General features: G+C 40.1%; 1 protein-coding gene across 1 annotated transcript in view; it reads right to left on the bottom strand.

Moving 5' to 3' along the window:
- tbck (TBC1 domain containing kinase) overlaps positions 1–18,272 on the bottom strand; it is a 46,583-nt gene that overhangs the window by 23,358 nt on the left and 4,953 nt on the right. Inside the window, exons 9-22 of the mRNA XM_034130463.1 lie at positions 17,578–17,639; positions 17,125–17,273; positions 16,264–16,402; positions 16,071–16,170; positions 15,585–15,634; positions 15,338–15,467; positions 14,313–14,411; positions 14,150–14,212; positions 13,936–14,062; positions 13,703–13,753; positions 13,529–13,612; positions 11,741–11,826; positions 9,745–9,781; positions 5,877–6,038 (exon numbers count right to left, since the gene is read on the bottom strand). Of these exons, the coding sequence (XP_033986354.1) occupies positions 5,877–6,038; positions 9,745–9,781; positions 11,741–11,826; positions 13,529–13,612; positions 13,703–13,753; positions 13,936–14,062; positions 14,150–14,212; positions 14,313–14,411; positions 15,338–15,467; positions 15,585–15,634; positions 16,071–16,170; positions 16,264–16,402; positions 17,125–17,273; positions 17,578–17,639 (1,339 nt within the window). The remainder of the gene's footprint in view (positions 1–5,876; positions 6,039–9,744; positions 9,782–11,740; positions 11,827–13,528; positions 13,613–13,702; positions 13,754–13,935; positions 14,063–14,149; positions 14,213–14,312; positions 14,412–15,337; positions 15,468–15,584; positions 15,635–16,070; positions 16,171–16,263; positions 16,403–17,124; positions 17,274–17,577; positions 17,640–18,272) is intronic.

Here is an 18,272-nt window from a genome sequence, read left to right as displayed (position 1 = left end):
TTGAATGCTCACTGGAGCCAACTAAAAAAAAATACATGTCGAAATTTAATTTGCGGTTCTGAAAATAGGTTTCAGTTATTCTCAAATGAGAACTTTTCTTGGGTAAAGTGTAGTGAGCTCACAAATAACAGCCTATAGTGAATTATGAATTATTATTTATAAAATACCCCCCAGGTCAATATAACCAGAAGACTATGTATAGTACACATGTCCTCTTTAAAAAGGTGTGTTTTTCATACAGTAGGTTTTTGTGCATGAAGTATTGTTTGTCTTTCGTCAGCTCAATCTAAAATACTCCCTATATATCAGTCAATACCAAAATACCCAAATGTAAATGTGAATGTGTCATGCCATAGTTGTCATGCACTCCCAAAACAAAACCTTCAACATCAATGTTCGACCTCTCCTTCTGTTTTTAAAGGGTCCCTGAGTGTAACGTTGCCTGGAGCTCTTTCAGCTGCTTGTGGTTGTTTTTCTCTGAACTAAACGTCTATAACAAGCGCTCATCGGTTCTGTGCCCAGCCCTGCTCATTGAGACAGATGTTAATGTCCCGTGAAGGCGAGTGCCGCTGCATCATCAGTAAATACACGGTTCCTGTCAGCCGGGGAGCCTCGCTGGTCCATTGTGAATCAATGAAGTCTCAAACAGGAGAAAGTTATAGATCACCCGAGGCTACAAGACCAAGCAAATTGGAATCACAAAATGAGATTAATTGCCAACGAATGACAGGCTGAGATGTATTACTGGCTCCAAGGCAAAACGCTTACCTGTTTCCCATTTAATTTAATTTCCATCTCTAATATAATGAGTGTGATATCATTCATAAAACTTAAATTTAAAATAATTCAACATTTTTTTTTCAATTAAGTAATAGCCCGGATAGTCAGGATGAATTAAACATATTTTCAAGAGAAAGTTAAACGTAGGACGATGAGTATCCATAATAATTGACAGTTTGGTGAACCAGCAAAGGCACCTTATAGTCTGAATCACTTCTTCTACATTTGGACCTCTCCTCTTCATTGGAATATTGGCAACTATAGACTTCCCAGTGTTATGTGTAATAGGCTTGTCACTGAGAATTATTGTCACTGGCCCCATTTACTGCCTAGGAGGAGGCAAAGAGAGGAGTGTGTCTGAATCATTTAAGAGCCACTGTCCTGTAATGTTATCTTGACTGTTAACTTTTATTCCGACAGCTTCAGACGGGGAAGGAAAGAGAGCTAGTTTTTATTTCACAACTAAATGTCAAGCCTTCTAATGCATCTAGCAAAGTTCATCCTCTTCTCTTAACCTTAGATTAAGTCAGAATGTATAATGCAACAACACAGTCATACTCAGTAAATGCAGGCTTTCATCATCCAAAGGCTGAAATTAAGAGAAATATTAATGCCCTATTTAATGTAGATTGTTTGGGTTTTCCCTTTCCTGCAGCGTGTCATTTAGTTTCTTGTGCGTGCAGAGTGTAAAATCCTAAAGTTCACACCAGGTTTAGTTTCTCACACTCCCCCCGTGTCTGAAACGCCTTGATTGTACTCCTTTGTTTACTTCTGTAACATAGTGACATCACTACGTAACGCTCGCACTTCTATTGCCTAGCGTTCTAACGCATACGTGATCGACTAAGAATAGAATAGAATAGAATAGAATAGAATAGAATAGAATCGGAGGGATGAGACCCCTCTTTAATGGTCACACATGCAGAGCACACAGCACACACAGTGAAATGTGTTCGCTGCATTTAACCCATCCTTGTACAAGGAGTCTAGTACTAGGAGCAGTGTACAGCGCCCGGGGAGCAATGGGAGTGGGGGGGAAGGGGGTTGTCGGAAGAGGCGGAATTTTATAATTGAAATGCGGTGCTAACATGTTGTGGTTCTTTTATTCCAAATAAAAAAAATTCTCTTTTCAATTAGCTATATCCTGCTGTGTGATTTCTCTCTCCTGTGTGCAACATAAACTAGAGTAAGTCTATCTTTTAATTTGATGGTGTCCAGCTAGCATCAGAGCATATTATATATTTCTGGCTCCACATTTGCATTTTAGGTAGTAACAACGACGTGGAGCATGTGGAAATCGGCTCTGAAACTAATTCATGTGAGCCTCCTTCGTATGAGGACATCAATTCTACCCGCCTGATCACAGGAAGGAGCAGGTGTGGGCTACAAATCACAAGATATCTAACATAACTCTCAATCTGTGTGTTTGTTGGTGAGTATTTGTGTGTGGGAGTGTTTACTCATTACTGAATGACGTGATGAAGCAGATCACACAGGCTGACCTAACCTTGCTTACATCAAAGGATGAAAAGGTCTATAAGAAAGTTGTATAACTCGCTTATTCAACATGTGTCATTAGATCTTGCATGAGTTCACTCATAATATGTAATACATTTTGAGCTGGTGCTATTAGACAAATAAAAGACAAAGAAGTCAGCAGGCCTTCACCCTTATTCACCAGGGATCCACACTCTCTCTTGAAATTATATTGTGAGATAATTTCAAAGGGCTATCTTCATAGTTCGTTGCAGGTTCATTTTTGTATTTTGTGTCTCTATGCTTCAATGTTCAAAAAGCTCTTTATTTTTCTCATACTGCCTGTGCTGCAGCACCTCTTTTCACCCTCTGTCTGAAACCAGAGCCCAGTCTGCTCTGATTGGTTAGCTGGCTGGCTCTTGTGTGATTGGTCAACTGCTAAGAGATGTCCCGCCCATAAGCCTATTACGTACAATGTGTTGGAGCGCTGGCCAATATAAGCGCAAATGTCACAATGTTGCAGAAGTAAACAAGGGAGTCCAATGGAGTAGTTCTGGAAGGGGGGGGGGGGGGAGGAGGAGGCCTTTGCAGACCACAAAAACGTATAACACATACTACAGGAAAGGGAAACCTCAAAAACCATAATTGGGGCCTCTTTAAATGGTGAAAATCCGATCAGCCACAGTGGAGATAGAGATATCATAAGTCAAGAAAACTGTCTTTCAAATTGAAAGCGTATTGAGGATTATAACATCCACTGAAGTAGGCTATACACTGAGGGTTATTCCAACATATTGACCCAGGGAAACATTAATTGAACATTCAACCTATAGGAAAAACATTGCCGGGATCATGAAATCATTTGAATGGTCTCTTTAATGTGTGATACTAAGAGGATATTGAGCCGGGGAGCATTGAATATCGGGAACATAGATACGCTCCTGGGAATCACGAATGCCTGAACAACATTTTTATAGCAATCCATTTGCTAGTTGATAAATTACAGGGTAGCCATTGAGATGAAACAACCAATGCACAGACAAGGTGACATCGAGCACGGCTAAAAACAAACCCTGCACTTTACAGGCCAATAAGCCCAGCGTAGTGAAACCTCTCGTGTCATTTAGTAGCACTTATAAATATTTTGATGAACTGTTCCTGGTAGTGGATTTAGAAGTCTGTGTCTGTTACAAGTTGTATATTACTCGCTACAGTCTGGACCAGAACATTCATAGACATTTAAGAAAACAAGTTCTGTTTTAAGTCAGTCCAAAGCCCAGAATTCATTCCTAATATAGTTTAGAGAGTGGGCCAGATGCTACGCTGTAACTACCCAGGTATACACAAGCTGCGATAATGAGACTGGACGTGATATACACAGACAAGCTGGCAGCGGTAGCCACTCTCAGGAAATCTTGCCAAAGAAGCTGACTGCAGCTCTAGGCCAGCATATTTTACCTTTATAAGGACAACTTGCTCTCCTTCTGCCTCCCGCCTCAATCACATGAATCTGTTGGACAGTAAAACACCGTGAAGTATACGCTGAATTCAGGCAGAAGAGGAGGCGGCAGGTCTTGGTTTACAGAGCGCTGCAGCATGCCTTCTGGACAAAACATCTCAATCTCTGTTGGTTTTGAATAACCTCAATGTCTGCCTTTCAAATTGAAAAATAGGGATGAGCAGCATTTGGAAATAGAGTTTTAAATTAAATTGTTTGAGCTATCCCCAGGACGAGAGGTCTATTCGGAAGACATTTGCATGAACGCTGCTCTCGGATGTTATGTCACTGATACTTTGCTGAAGTAGTCTTTTTGTGCAAGTAAAAAAGGAGAAGTAAAGAGAGCACGGACGAAGAGAAACCAAGAGACTTCACTCAATGTGGTATAAAAAGAAATCCAAATCCTCACTTGTGCTAAAATGACTTAAAGAGGACATATTATGCTCATTTTCAGGTTCATATTTGTATTGTGCGCCTCTACTGGAGGGAACATTGGGATATAAGCCTTTGCAGACCACATGCACTTAAAGGTGGGGTAGGTAATTTTGGAGAAACCGGCTCGAGATCGCTAGAAATTGAAAATACACAGCCGGAAGAAATCTGCCACTTCCTTACAGAGCCCCTCCTCCAACACACACGAACGCGCACATGACCAATGAGGGCACGAGATAAGTTTGTGCACAGATGGAAGGCTGACAGGCAGGTAGGCCATCCAGTTATTTTAGCCGGGCCGGCTCAGATGATTGGTCGTGCTTTTTACAGTATTACGGCTTCCACAGATGACATTGTTTATGGATTTTTTGTCAAAGCACTTAAGATATTCATTGCTATCGGGATGTTAAGAGCATTCCATGGAATATAACAAAAAGTGTATCTCGAGCCGGTTTCTCAAACTTACCTACCCCACCTTTAACATACTGTATATAATAACCTACAGGAAAGTGAAACATTGAACATATCAAACCTGCCACTATATACTACTTTATTTGTCGTCCCTCCAACTGTGTCTCATTTGATATACGGATATAGAACAACTCAGGGCTGCAACACACTGTAACCAGCTGGGGTTTTCAACCATACTGCTGTGTTAAAACCTATATATGAATATACGCCAAACCAGGATTTGCAGTAAGTGTGCGAAAAGCAATAAAGTGAATGCAGGTGTATCACATTTTTATGTTTTATATGCTGGATTGCTACTATTTTAAAGTGTTTTTTTTCCCCCCTGTTCGTGTCATTTACCAACACCACACCTTCTCCCTGTGTGAGATTTATATGAAATATAAATCTATTTATGAGCAAAGTGATAGTTGCTTCAGGCAGCCTGCTAGCTTCACATCCCCATGCTAACCCTTGGCTTTATTTATTTGTGCCTGTATCTATTATTCTTCCATGGGTAATCCTGCATTTGTTGTCCAGAGATACAAAAAAGGTGTCTCTTAGTCTCCCTGTTTCACGTCTGATAGCAGCCAAAGAACCCAATAGCAACAATTTATTTACTAGTTGTTACACAAACTAAAGATGGATTTAAAGCTCTGACTGGAGATAATAAGTGATAGAAATGCAGGAGAACCATAGAGTCTGGGTTTTCTGTGGCAGACAATTCCCAGGGTGCAGCGGTTGACTGTTGGACGGATGCAGAGAGTGTGGCACACATACAGCACATCGTGGGAGGGAGTGTGTCTGCTTTGAGGATAACATTAACTCAAGACACATCAGCACACATTAGTACTCTGAGGAATGAGCCTCCTAAAAATGCTAGTTTCTCACACAGATGGACAACCTTAGTTAGGTCAAGGGAAGGCAGGAAAAGTATATCTGCTATGGATGATACATGATATAACGGATGAAGAACGTGTGCTGTTAGACACTATCTTAATCTTGTTGTTATTGTGGTCTGAACTCTTATCTGTACAGTCTGTGATTCACTCTTATAGTGTCTGCTTTCACGCCTGAATTACCCTGGGAATCAATAAATGTCCACCTTATCTGATCTTATTAGGATGTTGTTTTTTATTACGTAACATTTTGCCTAGCCTACGTTTGGATTACAGCTGGAAAAGGGACAAAGGGAAGACTTAGTATTTAAAAAAAATGTGTAAATCAGAGCTTATATTCTCACCTGGCAGGTCAGAGAAGAGTAGGATGCACTCATTGAAGCCATTGGCCAGGAGACGGTCCCTGAGCTGCTGCAGTATGGCCACGCCAATACAGAAGGGGAAAGAGGAGTTACCCAGCAGCAGTGTGTCCCACAGGTGGAAGATCTTGTGCAGCGGAAACACATCTGCATGGCGTGGGACAAGAATAAACACAACAAAAGGGAGATTTTACATAAAGACTGACTAAGAGAGTGCCTGAAAAGACATATCCCCTGGAGGGATGTACAATAGGATTCTGTAAGCGGGACAGTAGCGAGCAACACATACGTAGAGAGATGGAGAGAATCCGTTTTTACATAATGAGTGTGATTTGCATGTGCTAGAGCATTTACTTACTGTAACATGGCTTTAAAATGGGAAGCTCACCAAGCAGTATTGTGCATTGGCAAGATTGCTCGGAGGGAAATGTGATGTGGGGGAAGCAGCTGGGGAAATGTTTTTAGGTGGGTGTTGTTTTAAAATGACAGGAAGAACATCAGGGGGCTGAGGAGCTTTAGTGCGAGGAACCTGCACACGTTTTTTCAAGCCAACTAAAGCCACATCCTGATAATGTGTCCCACTGCAGCACTCATTTCACTCATATTACTTATTAATGTAATGTTTCCACCCTGTTAAGATTAATGCACGGGAACCAGTGCCGTCCGCCTGTTTATATCATCCCGTGGTTTGTTATGGTGGATGCTTGGCAGCAGATTTGAGGGTTTGTGTGTGTGCATGTGTGTGTGCATGTGTGTGTGCATGTGTGTGTGCAGTGTGAATGTTGTAAGGCTGAGGGAGCAGGAGTGGTCAGAAAATGCCTCAGAGGTTGCACTCCACATTAGCATTCTGCTGGGCAGACTGGTGCATGTGAATGACAGGTAGTGTGTGTGTGTGTGTGTGTGTGTGTGTGTGTGTATGTGTGTGTGTGTGTGTGTGTGTGTGTGTGTGTGTGTGTGTGTGTGTGTGTGTGTGAATTGAAGATGACCCTCCAACCTTGTCTCGTATTGGATTGGGGACATCAGCAGTCAGAGGGGCACACCTTCTGAATACTGGACTCACACACTGCCTCAGGGGGAGGGTGAGGGGTAAAGGGGTCACACCACCTCAAACTCTACACCCAAGGATTGGTCCGAGTATGTGTGTGCGTGTGTATTTGTGTGTGTGTGTCACAAAACACCTCACTGCAAAGCGCTGATCAAGATCAATTTGGCTACAATTAATGTAAATTAATGGTTGTGTTCTGTAAATGTGCCGACTTGCAAAGTTTAAAGCAACAATCTAAAATGACATTAAAAAGGTAAAACATTATTCAAGCAGTTGATGGATCTGTACACAGAGGTTAATGGCACATTATTCAATTTGTAACATTGATCTGTGACCCTTACCTATTTGCTCATACTCCAGCGCTACAATTGTGGAAGATAAAAGCGTACGGCTGCTATGAAATGACAAACTGCATGTTCAGAACCAGCCAAAAAAGGATTAAACCCTGTCTCTGCTACTAACAAAGATAAAAGGGCTCTAACATGATCACAGGTTTCCACAATAAATCAATGAAACCTTTAATTATTGCTGGGATCTGTAATATTTTATCATCTTCAAATATTTGGAAAGTTTCAATTGTAGACATCATCAAGATCCAAAAATGATCACAGAACTGCGGGAACCTAAATTATTTGACCACCACAACCTAGGCTGATTGAAATTAATGACACTTAAACTAATTAACTTGATTAAACTGAAATGTTTTATTCCCTGTACGAATTTTCAGGATGACATAACACCACACAATATAAAGCAGTCCGAGTTAACATCCCAAACTACGCTCTCAGAAATGCCCTGAATAGAGCACTTATCAACACTCTCACAATACAAGCGTGTTAGTCTCACCAGAAGCCGAATGCTTTACAAATGTAGCACTCACTGCAGGGCTATCGTAATGGATTCTTTTAGAGAAGTGCTTTTTGCTTATTTTCTACAACCCCAGTGCTGCATGCATAAACAAATCTTGGTACAGTGAATAACTCTACCATAAGTGCCTTTGTTTCTACTGTAAAAACAACTTGTAAGTGTATATCCTGACCTCTACATCCACAGGTGCTCCTTTAAGTTATATTAGGGAGGGGAAATATTTATTAGCAGGAAGTGGTTCACAATTGAAGAGCTCTCAAGATCATAAAAACGAAGAAGTCTAATAAATAGGGGCATACTAAGTTATATAAATCAAACCCTCCTCAAGGTTCTCCTGAGGAAGGAGAGCTTGCCAATAAGTGTTGATGTATTCTTCTAATGTACTAAATCCATATTTACTAAAGACCATTTATTTATACCATCCTGGGATAGAGCGCTTGAAATTGATTTTGTCTGGCACATCCAACCAATGGACCTAGATATACTGAATTAGTCCTTTCTTAATGTTACCTCAAAAATCTTTCTCACAAACTGTAGGTTAGAATAAATAACCTGCGTATTCAGCTGATTGTAAAATCATTACAATGTGATCAATAATGTTGAAATAGCTGTCTGAGTACAGCTATCTCCATACTCACAATGGCTTATGCAATGTATCTCATAAAATATCTCAGGCACAACTGGATGTTACTTTTCCAACTTAGTGCATTAATAGTCTTATTAGTCAGTATTTTCATGAAGAAATGGTGCGGACTGACTCACAGGGAGCGCAATAATAAGCCTGTAAAGTCTACAACTCAGTTCTGCCACTCTGTGTCGTCACAGAGACGTGACACTTGGTACAGAGATGTATCTGAATACCTTTGCTTTTTAAACACCACAGTATAATGTCAACCCTCCATTTCTTGCTGGCATTTTGGGAAAGAAATCTCTTTCAACAGTGTTACGCAACGTGTTAATTACATAACACAGCAATCACTTTACTTATATTTGATTTAATAGCAGTCGCCATTTTATTAGCTGGTCAGTTTAAAATGGTAGTTGACAACGAATTCAGATAATTAAGCTAGAAATTAAACTATAAATTAGACATAAGATGATATGTAAATGTTATGTCATGATTATCCCACATTAACATCAAAAATAAATAGATTATAGAGTTGGTTGAGTTAGTTTAAATTGCTTTATACGCAGTACTTTAGGAGGTTTATCCTACAACAATGTATCATACGTTTTGCATTTAGCATCTCTGGAAAGTAACTTGTACTAACTAGCTGTATGGAAATGTAGTGGAGAAGAAGTAGGATGTAACAGCAAATGGATATAAATAAGTAGAGTAAAAATATTACATGTAAATAGTTACTTTGCATCAATGGTTTAAAAGACTGAACCTGAAACATGAATTTGTAGATATGTGTGTCAGTTGTACCCTGTTCAGATCAATGACAACTGAGAAAACACTTTCCACTGATGTAGACTCTAAGATGTAGTTAAAAGCTCAGAAAAAGCTAGAAGCCTTGGATCTCGAGTTAAGATGTTTTGGTCAAAAATATTTATGATGTTTGCAGCTGGTACTCTGCCTTACTGATGTTTTCCCACAAGGACGAGAAAAATTGCTGCGAGCAGATGTCTTATTAGCTTTATGTTGGTGTTTTAAAATGTATTCATTTAGATACAGAATAGATAAATGAAAGATCTTCAAATCCGAGGTAATGTTGGACTGAGCAACAGAGCCCTTCAGAACTGGGATGAATGAGCAGCTGAAATAAAGGTCACAAAGAGAAAAAAAAACACAAAAACCTTCAGAACTGGTCCATACTGTGCCCACTGACCTTCAGAGTCTTTTATTTATACTCTAAATGAAACAGACTCAAAATGACCTCTGAAAGGTTTTGCTAAGTGCCACATCATGTTCACACCGTAGAAAGAAAAACGACTTACGTGTAAACATGGTCAGGAACCATGGAATGGCATAAAGCTGTGTGGAAAGAAAAGAATACACTTAAGCACATTCATGAGATAATGTAGCATTCATTTGTATAAAATATTCACTATGTCGGAACAAAGTGCAGAGAGCTGAAAGTGAAATAAATGAACTGCTTTCTCACTGGAGAGCTTTCTTTAAGAAATGCGGCACAAAGGCTGCACATCTCTCCGGTTTGAGAGAAGCAGAAACAACAATAAAGAGCAAACTGCTGCGTTTGGTTATTAGTCGACGGGGAGAAAGCTAGCAATGAATGTCATTATACAAGTCGTGTCATCCATACTTCTTTCTCTCCAACTTCCACTTTCTCCAATACACACTTTCCCTGGAGGAAATGCATAAAATTGGAATTAAAGACCGCACACACACTGCACCATTAGCCACCTGCTACAACACCTGGCAAACGCTGGCAACCGTCACTCACGCTCTGTTATATTTACTAGGAAAACGTCTGCAGCAGAGTGTGCAGGGATGCTGGAGCTTATCTAAGTCAGTTAATTGATAGCTAATTGCGTAGGAGCCGGTGACTGTCGAGAAGACCCCCCCCCCCTCTGCCCAGGAGTAATGACCAGGAGACAGAGCCACTGAGTCGCTGCCTGAATTTCAACAGCTCCACAGCACTGCGAATCCAGCCAGATTGGATTAGTGTAGGTGTAAATGGAAGACCCAAGAGAGCAGATGTGGCCAAATTGAGAATGGCCTGAATCAAACCGCTGGTCCACGTGCAATCTGACTCTCTGCCGATGGCTGCAGGCATTTCTGGATCCAACCCCGCACCATTTCCTAAGATTACATGTGGTTACTGCATGCTTGCACAAGACAAACTGTATTGAGCTAGCCATGCTTCGATATGGGAAATCAAATCCATTTCTTACTGCAGTGACATTTCGTTTTTAGAGCAGATGGATGTATTGCCTTGGTAAAACAACAGATCTGAATGTTTTTATGAAGAGGGGAAAAAAAGGAATTTATGGTCTGTAAAAAAAGTCTAATTACTTGGATCGACATCAAGCATGAAAAGCTGTAACAACAAAGCCTGTTCCAATATCATCCTGTCCCAACAATGAAAGCAGGCGTATAAAAGCCCCCTTTGAAAGGCAAGTCAATGCTGGTAGTCGTGTACATGCAGTACGTGTAAGGTCAGCATCAAAAAGGCATGTTGTTCTTTGAAAGTCTGTAAAAACGGATGATATTGGAAGAACCCAATGGGACAATCTGTTCAAGGAAAGGCAACACAAGTTACATTTAGGCACTAAGCCAACATATCTTCTCTAATTGTATTTTTCCTACACATTTTAAAGTATGACAGACAGGCTACAGTTGTTCGCCTCACTTGCTCCACTTTAAAAAAAAAGGAGCTGCAGTATTGTAAGGCAAGAGGAAGGAGGAAGGAGGAAGGAGGAATAGGCTTTAAACCCTGACTCCTCCATGACAGAGACCCCACTTTTCATCAGATAATGTCCCAGTGGCCGGTCCACAGGTGACACACATTCATCAGCGCACTTACCAAACCCCAGAGAGGGGAGAGACTTTAACCTTGTCACTGTCTGAGCAGAGCTGTAAGGAGGGAAGCGAGGGGCAGGAAGAAGTGGCACAGAGTAAGAGAAATAATGTAAGCCTGGCAGAGGACAATCGTTAAGTGTGCCTTGCAGACATTAGTCGCTGTATAAATCATCACCAGTGGACTATAGGGAGAGCATGACCCCAGCCACAAATTCTGGAAAGGATGATGGAAACAAAAAGTGTCTATGACAATGAAAGGATATACAAGGTGATCTATGGATGGTCATTTTCTTTGGCCCTGGTGCAGAGAGGAAGAATCCTGAATACTTTCTTGACTTTCCATTAAAAAGGTAAACCTGCAGTAGAAGACTTTACTGCTATCCTAGTGTGCCCTCCTCTGCAGTCTGCTGTCGTCAGTGTGTCAGGGTGCTGGCTCTCTTGGTAACTTACATCTGGGATGAAGCCAATCTCATTTAGATGGTTGCTTAGCTCAGGGTCGTGGAAGGCAATCATTTGGGAGAAGACGGTCAAGTACTCTGAAAAACAGATAAAAGGGCAAGAGGTCTATACATTTTAAAGCTTGAGTGCTTAAAACTTTATATTGAGAGTCTTCTCAACCAAGCACTTTGCAGTCAATACTAAGAACCAGAGATGGAGAGGAACTAAATGTACTCAATAATTTAACTTGACTTAACTTGAGAATTGTTCATGTTACTTTATACTTCTACTCTACTACATTCATTCTGGCCAAAACATATTGTACTTTTTACTCCACTACATTTGTTTGACAACATAAGTGGCTGTTACTAGGGATAGTGGTTAGTGGTGGTCTAATGGATAGTGAGGTGGGCTGAAGATCGGAAGATTGTCAGTTCAAATCCCACCAGGAACACCACCACTAGTGTGCCCTTGAGTAAGGCACTTAGTCCTTAGTTACTCCAGGGAGAATGTCCCTGTAATTGGTAATTGTAAGTCGCTTTGGATAAAAGCGTCAGCTAAATGTAATGTTACTTTTGCAGGTTTATATTATTAATACAAACATTAAATCCAGATACCTGGCATTAAAACAAAAATATGTGATCCTTTACCAGCTGTAAAAGGATCATGATAAGACATATGAATGAATCACTTATTATAAACCAGAGATATTTTATATAATATTCAGAGAATGGCCACTTTGGATAATGAGTACTTTAAGATTTGGTAGGTAAATATATTTTTGATTGCAGGGCTTTTAAATTGTAACAGAGTACTTCTACACTGCTGAATTATTAGTTGTACTTAACTATAGGACCTGAGTACGTCTTCCACCACTGCTAAGAATGCAATATATATTACATAACATGTAAACATTCACACACTAACCTCATAAATGATTGAATTTAGCATATTAACCATTAAGCAAAGACATCTCATAGTTTAGAAATCATCACAAGAAGCTATTTGCTGCCTTATAACAAAGAGACTGAGGAGGGAATTGAAATGATATGTTATATGTTTTATCTTTTTGTGTTTTGAATAACCATAAGAGAGAAATCATCAGAAAGAGACGAAGCCAAAATGTTGCAGGTGGACGGCTAATCCACTGAAACCTTGGAAACTGACTTGTGCACATGCCCAGTGGAAACCCTGTAATGCTGGGCTCCCATTCTTCACACTGTAAATGAAAACAGGGGCTCGGTACAGATGGATAAACATTAGCCGGCTCTCCAGGGCATCATGCAGTGGATAGAAAGGATAATAGTCACATTCCCCCACAGAGTTCAAGAGGTGTAGCTGTTGTCACATAAGAATTGCTTTTGACATTGCTCTGCAGGCTTTTGCAGTTTCATTTCTTTCCCTTTATCTAAATGATGTGGCTCAGCTGCAAACTCCATTAGGACGGACTGAAATTAGTTTTCACAGCTTAGAAACAACATGTAGCCAGAATTTAATCAACATCGAGCTGATGGCCTGATGCTCCGAGCCAGACGATGATAATTTGTTTTTCAACATAGCCGAGTACTCTGACCATATTAATACTTATTACTTAACTTGCAGTGGCAGTTGACTATAATAACTCAAAAACCCTGGATGGCTGGAGTGAGAACAAGTGAGATAGAGACATGTAGTGTGTCATTTATATCCATAAAAACTAAGAAAGAAGTGTTGTACAATGCAGTGTTGTATTACTGTGCAAAACAAAGCAGGGCAGTATAACTGGTCGACACAACAGGTGTTTATTCTACTATATCTCACCTTGAATGACATGAGAGTTGTCCTTCAGGAAGAAGTTGTACAAGTACTTTGGGATGAAGGCGGACATGCAGGCATATGCCAGCGCTGTGAAAAGATAAGTATGAAAGGAAGTCAAAAACTAGAAAAAAGCACTTAGTAGTTATAACAATAGGCTATTTAAATTGAAATCCCTACCTTCGTTATTGAAATTCAAGTAGAGGAACGGGGCACAAAGTGAATCCAAACCTGAAATAAAGCAAGGAAAACAAATAAAAAATGTATAATACAATTGTTATGTATATGTTCACAAAACTGAGGGTAAAAAAACGAGTTTACAGGATGTGACATGAGCACCATCTAGTGTCTAGTCATGAATAGTACAATAAGGAATAATGTAAATGAAGGATAGGGAAACAGCAGATACCGACCCTGCCAGTAGACCAGGTCGGGGTGAGAGACCACCCAGGCTTTCAACACACGCCTGAACTTGATGTGACCCTGCGGAGACGACAGCAGCTCATCGTACTGGTGGCAGCGCGGGATATCCACCTCTATCTGTGGTATACAGTAGAGATAATAAAGCTACATTCATTCCAAAAGTGTAAACAACGTTTTACATATGTATGGTTACAAATAAATGACCTGTCTGTCAGTTGGGATCGGGGTATCCTTGTCAGTGCTCTCATATTTGGCTTGAATGTCACCCTGTTAAAATAAAAATAAATGGTTTCAAAGATTAGCTTCCAGAGAAAATAATGCTAAAACTGCATCTTGTCTCAACACAAGACTACAATGTATCTTATACCTCAATGCCCAGCAGTGCTGCCCACACAAGACCCCGAACAAGAGGGGGGATATCCACTCTGGCCTCTTTCCACACCAAGTTCTTCTTGTAAGGATACGCCTGAGGGCAAAGTATAAAAAAGAAAAGTTTGGATGTTTTGAAGTGGGTTTGAGATACTTTTCGATACTCAGTGTGTTACCTACAGTGAACCCCAGTTTGGAGAAATAGACCTGGAAGCATTGCAATACACTGATGTGAACGGGGCAGCAGCAAAACACATTTTACAATATATTTTTGTAATAATCACTTTTTTTCCCTTACCATCAAATAAATTGCCACTCCTTGACAAAAAAAAAACATTTTACCTCACAAAACAGGAGAGTTAATTGTATTTTCCTACCATGATGTTTTTTTAAGTTTGATATTGTGAAACCTTTGGAAATCCAGACTAACCCTTTCACCAAAATCACACAATAACAAAGTAGTCAATGGAGCCAGTGGTAGACCAGCAACCAAAGTGTTGTGCCTGGTAAAATGACAGGGTCTTTTTTATGTAGTCTGGTGGCTCTGGTAAGACCAAAGAAACATTTAAAGTACCCTGCCCATAATAAGGGCTGTCTGAAAGCAATGGAAAGCAGTGAAAATATTCTAAATCTAGCATACTGATGTTTTTTTAGATGGCCTTTCTTTTAGCAACCCCTGTCCACAGGAATACTGCTTGTCCTTCTGTCTGTCTCTCCAAACTGAGGGTGTGCACACCGCAATTTACTTCAGGACACATGCAATAAATATGGATAAGTATCTGATTCAACCCAACTTCGAAACAATCCAAAATTCCCTGTTTAACAGAGTATATATGACCCAGCTTTAATTAGAAAGTAACCTGGTTAAATGATAATTGTTACAAATCCAGAACTGGAGTTGAAACACTCACCAGCCTCTGACATATCTAGGATTTCGCTGTAATTGGGAAAGCATGCTAATGAGCGTAGCATCAATGTGTGTATGTGTGTGTGTGTGTGTAGGAATTAGAAGGGAGCCCAGACCTTGAGCAGCCTGTCAAAGAGGATGATGCGGATGAGCTGGTACTCGGTGTCTCTCTCTCGGATGATAAGTGGGAGCTTGACGGTGGTCGACAGCTCATTGCTGCTGTTGGACTGGGGCAGACTTGACTGTCTGAAGTAGAGGAAATATGACATTACCCGAGCCAAAATAAATGATAGGGTGACATGAGAAGTTGTGACATGGGAGGAGAGGGCGAAAGAGGCAATTTAAAAGATAAAAATGGCTTACTCGTCTTCCAGTAGAGGGTAATAGGCTTCTCCTGCTACATCCCTCAGTCTCTGGGAAAAGGGATAGAGAGGCTTAAGAAACATAAGATGGATTCACAATTACAGTTTAATTTTGTTCAAGGGGGCATTTTGAAACCTCTTATAGCTTAAATAAAACACCCACTATAAACCAAGCATGCCACATTTGTGGATCAACCGCATTCAAAACCGTAGGCATATTGGACAGAAACTTTTTTTAGGAAGAGTTGTCAGCTGGTGTGATAAACAAACTAACTTCAAATATTGCCAAGGTTAATAGGTACTTGTTATTAAAGGGTTTTCTTGCCTTTGTAAGAGAACAGAAAAAAGTTCATATAGAGTATTTAGATTTGATTGTTTGTTTTGAAAGTGCGAACATATTTGAAAGAAGTACCCCAACCATACAGTATGATCCAGTACATACATTTACACAACATTTTAAATGTCTGCTGACTGGTTTTCATCTTACGTTTCCGAGTTGGCACAGAGACAGTGTCACTGTTGTGTCATCAAGCAAGAAACTCCGATCTCTTCTCTGTCCAAACGACTCCCCGTCTTCCAGGACAAAACTTTAAGAAGAGCAGAAACAGAGACAGAGAGCGTGTGAATATCAACTAAAGCTAGCAGATGGATTCATCACTGCATGCGTGTGTTTTATGTACTTTGCGAGAGTGCAGATTGGAGGTTTGGATTGTATGATCCCTTTGTTGGTCAGCTCCTTCTCCAGGTCCCCCCCCGCCAGACACCACAGATGGTACACCTCATTTATGGCGCGCTCCGACAGGTAGTCTTCATCATCGTCTAATAACAATCATACACACAGAACAGTAAACACATCCCCATAAGCACAGATGGCACCAGAGCACACAATCAAAAGGTCACCTTCATATCAAGTTTATAATCCTCTCCTGACATTAACACACATGTTCACTCGTATGGTAAAAAGGGATATTGTTTTAACAAAACATACATTTCAATTATGTGGTTTATTTTGTGAAACATAGGTGTAAGAATCTTGTTGAACTGAAACGTGTATAATAATAATAATATATCCCTATCCCAAAAACACTTCCCACAGGTGGTTTATACATGATCACTGTTGGTATTTTATCCTGCCCATTTTTGCTGGGCTTTAAAAATAGTATGTGTTATAGAATTTAAATGTTTAACAAATAAAGTAAGCGCAGTTTCTTGTAAAAAGAACAAAGCTTTTACAAACTAAATAAGCCCTCAATATAATTGGTGGAGGTTATAGGCGATATCAAATGCAAAACTCCTTAACTATGCAAGACAATTCTCACGGGACACCGCTTAAAACCTTTTACACTCATTACTTCTATCTTTCTGCTACTTTAATTGAGTTGCTTGCTAGAATTCTTAATGTAACCTACCTTAACACAATCAATTCAGCTTTTAGAAATGTTTTTTTTTAGGTTTTTGTCAGAAAGAAGAGGGTTGATAGAAGGACTTTGTGTAAAGTGTATCAGTGTAACTCTGCGATGTTGTGTGTATTTGGGGCAGACCTTTGCAAAGGTCGCTGATGTCCTCTGGAAGCTCTAGATGTGCACAGCGGAGGGAAGAAGAGAAGAGACTAACAGGCTTTTTGAAGGGCGTATAGAGGCAGGAGACGCCATTAAAAACAGGGTCTCCCAGCAGCTCTGCAGGGGTCGGCCTGAGGACAAAGACATGGTCATGACAGCAAAATAGCCACAAACAGGGAGCGTGCATTAACGTTGTAATTGTGTATTAACTGAGGATTAATTGTACTTAACATTTAGTTATATAAAGTCAAACTGTTCATCTCAGTGTCAGGCAATAACTTACATCTGTGTATTTTTGCATCATTTCACTTGTTGCTTTTGAATGCTGGACTCCTTTGCAGGAAGTCTTTACTAATCGCATCAAAAGTGTTTTGGAAACTAAATGTCACCAATGTCCCACAACAACAAGATCATTGTATTAAAGGCTGTAATTACCTTTTGGATGGAAGAAATGTCAAGCACTTCCTTAATAACTCAAGAACATTCTCAGGCAGCTCCTGTAAAAAAAAAAAGCCTTAATTAACTACAGTACACAAAAAACATACAGGTTGCATTTAAACTAACAACATTTTTCTAAATGTCTGATTTAAAGGGGACCTATCATGCAAAATGCACTTTTGTATGCATATACATGAATATGTGTCCCCGGTGTTCCAGGGAACTCACCAAGTGTCAGAAAACACAACCCTCTCTATTTTCCTCCATACCCAAATCTCTAAAAAAGGGGCTGCAACGGATCTGATAAAAACTGATCCAGATTTGAACACTGTCCTGACGTCAGGGCGGTGGCGCTACGGCTATTGGGCCAACTCCACCAATCAGGAGGAGACAGCCACGGCCATTGCCGTTCGAAAGCGCTGGAGACGCTGTAGTACATATGCCAGGCCTGTAGATGGTGCTGTTCTCACAGAATCTGCCCTTGCTAAAACAGAGCTAGAAATAGTCAAATTGAGCGAAATGAGGCATGGCTAAAATGCATGATCTGTTTGGTATTTTGAAAAAAAAAAAGTATAAATATGCCTTATATAGGTATGGTCCTACACTATATTATTCAAATATAGCATGATAGGTCCACTTTAATTCATTTAAATGTAACATACTATATTAAATCTGTTTTTATAATAATGTAT

Source organism: Trematomus bernacchii, unplaced genomic scaffold (assembly GCF_902827165.1).
Source record: "Trematomus bernacchii unplaced genomic scaffold, fTreBer1.1, whole genome shotgun sequence".
In the NCBI taxonomy this organism is placed as follows: Eukaryota; Metazoa; Chordata; class Actinopteri; order Perciformes; family Nototheniidae; genus Trematomus; species Trematomus bernacchii.
Note: the sequence above shows the minus strand (reverse complement) of the source record. Positions and strands in the feature narration are given on the sequence as shown.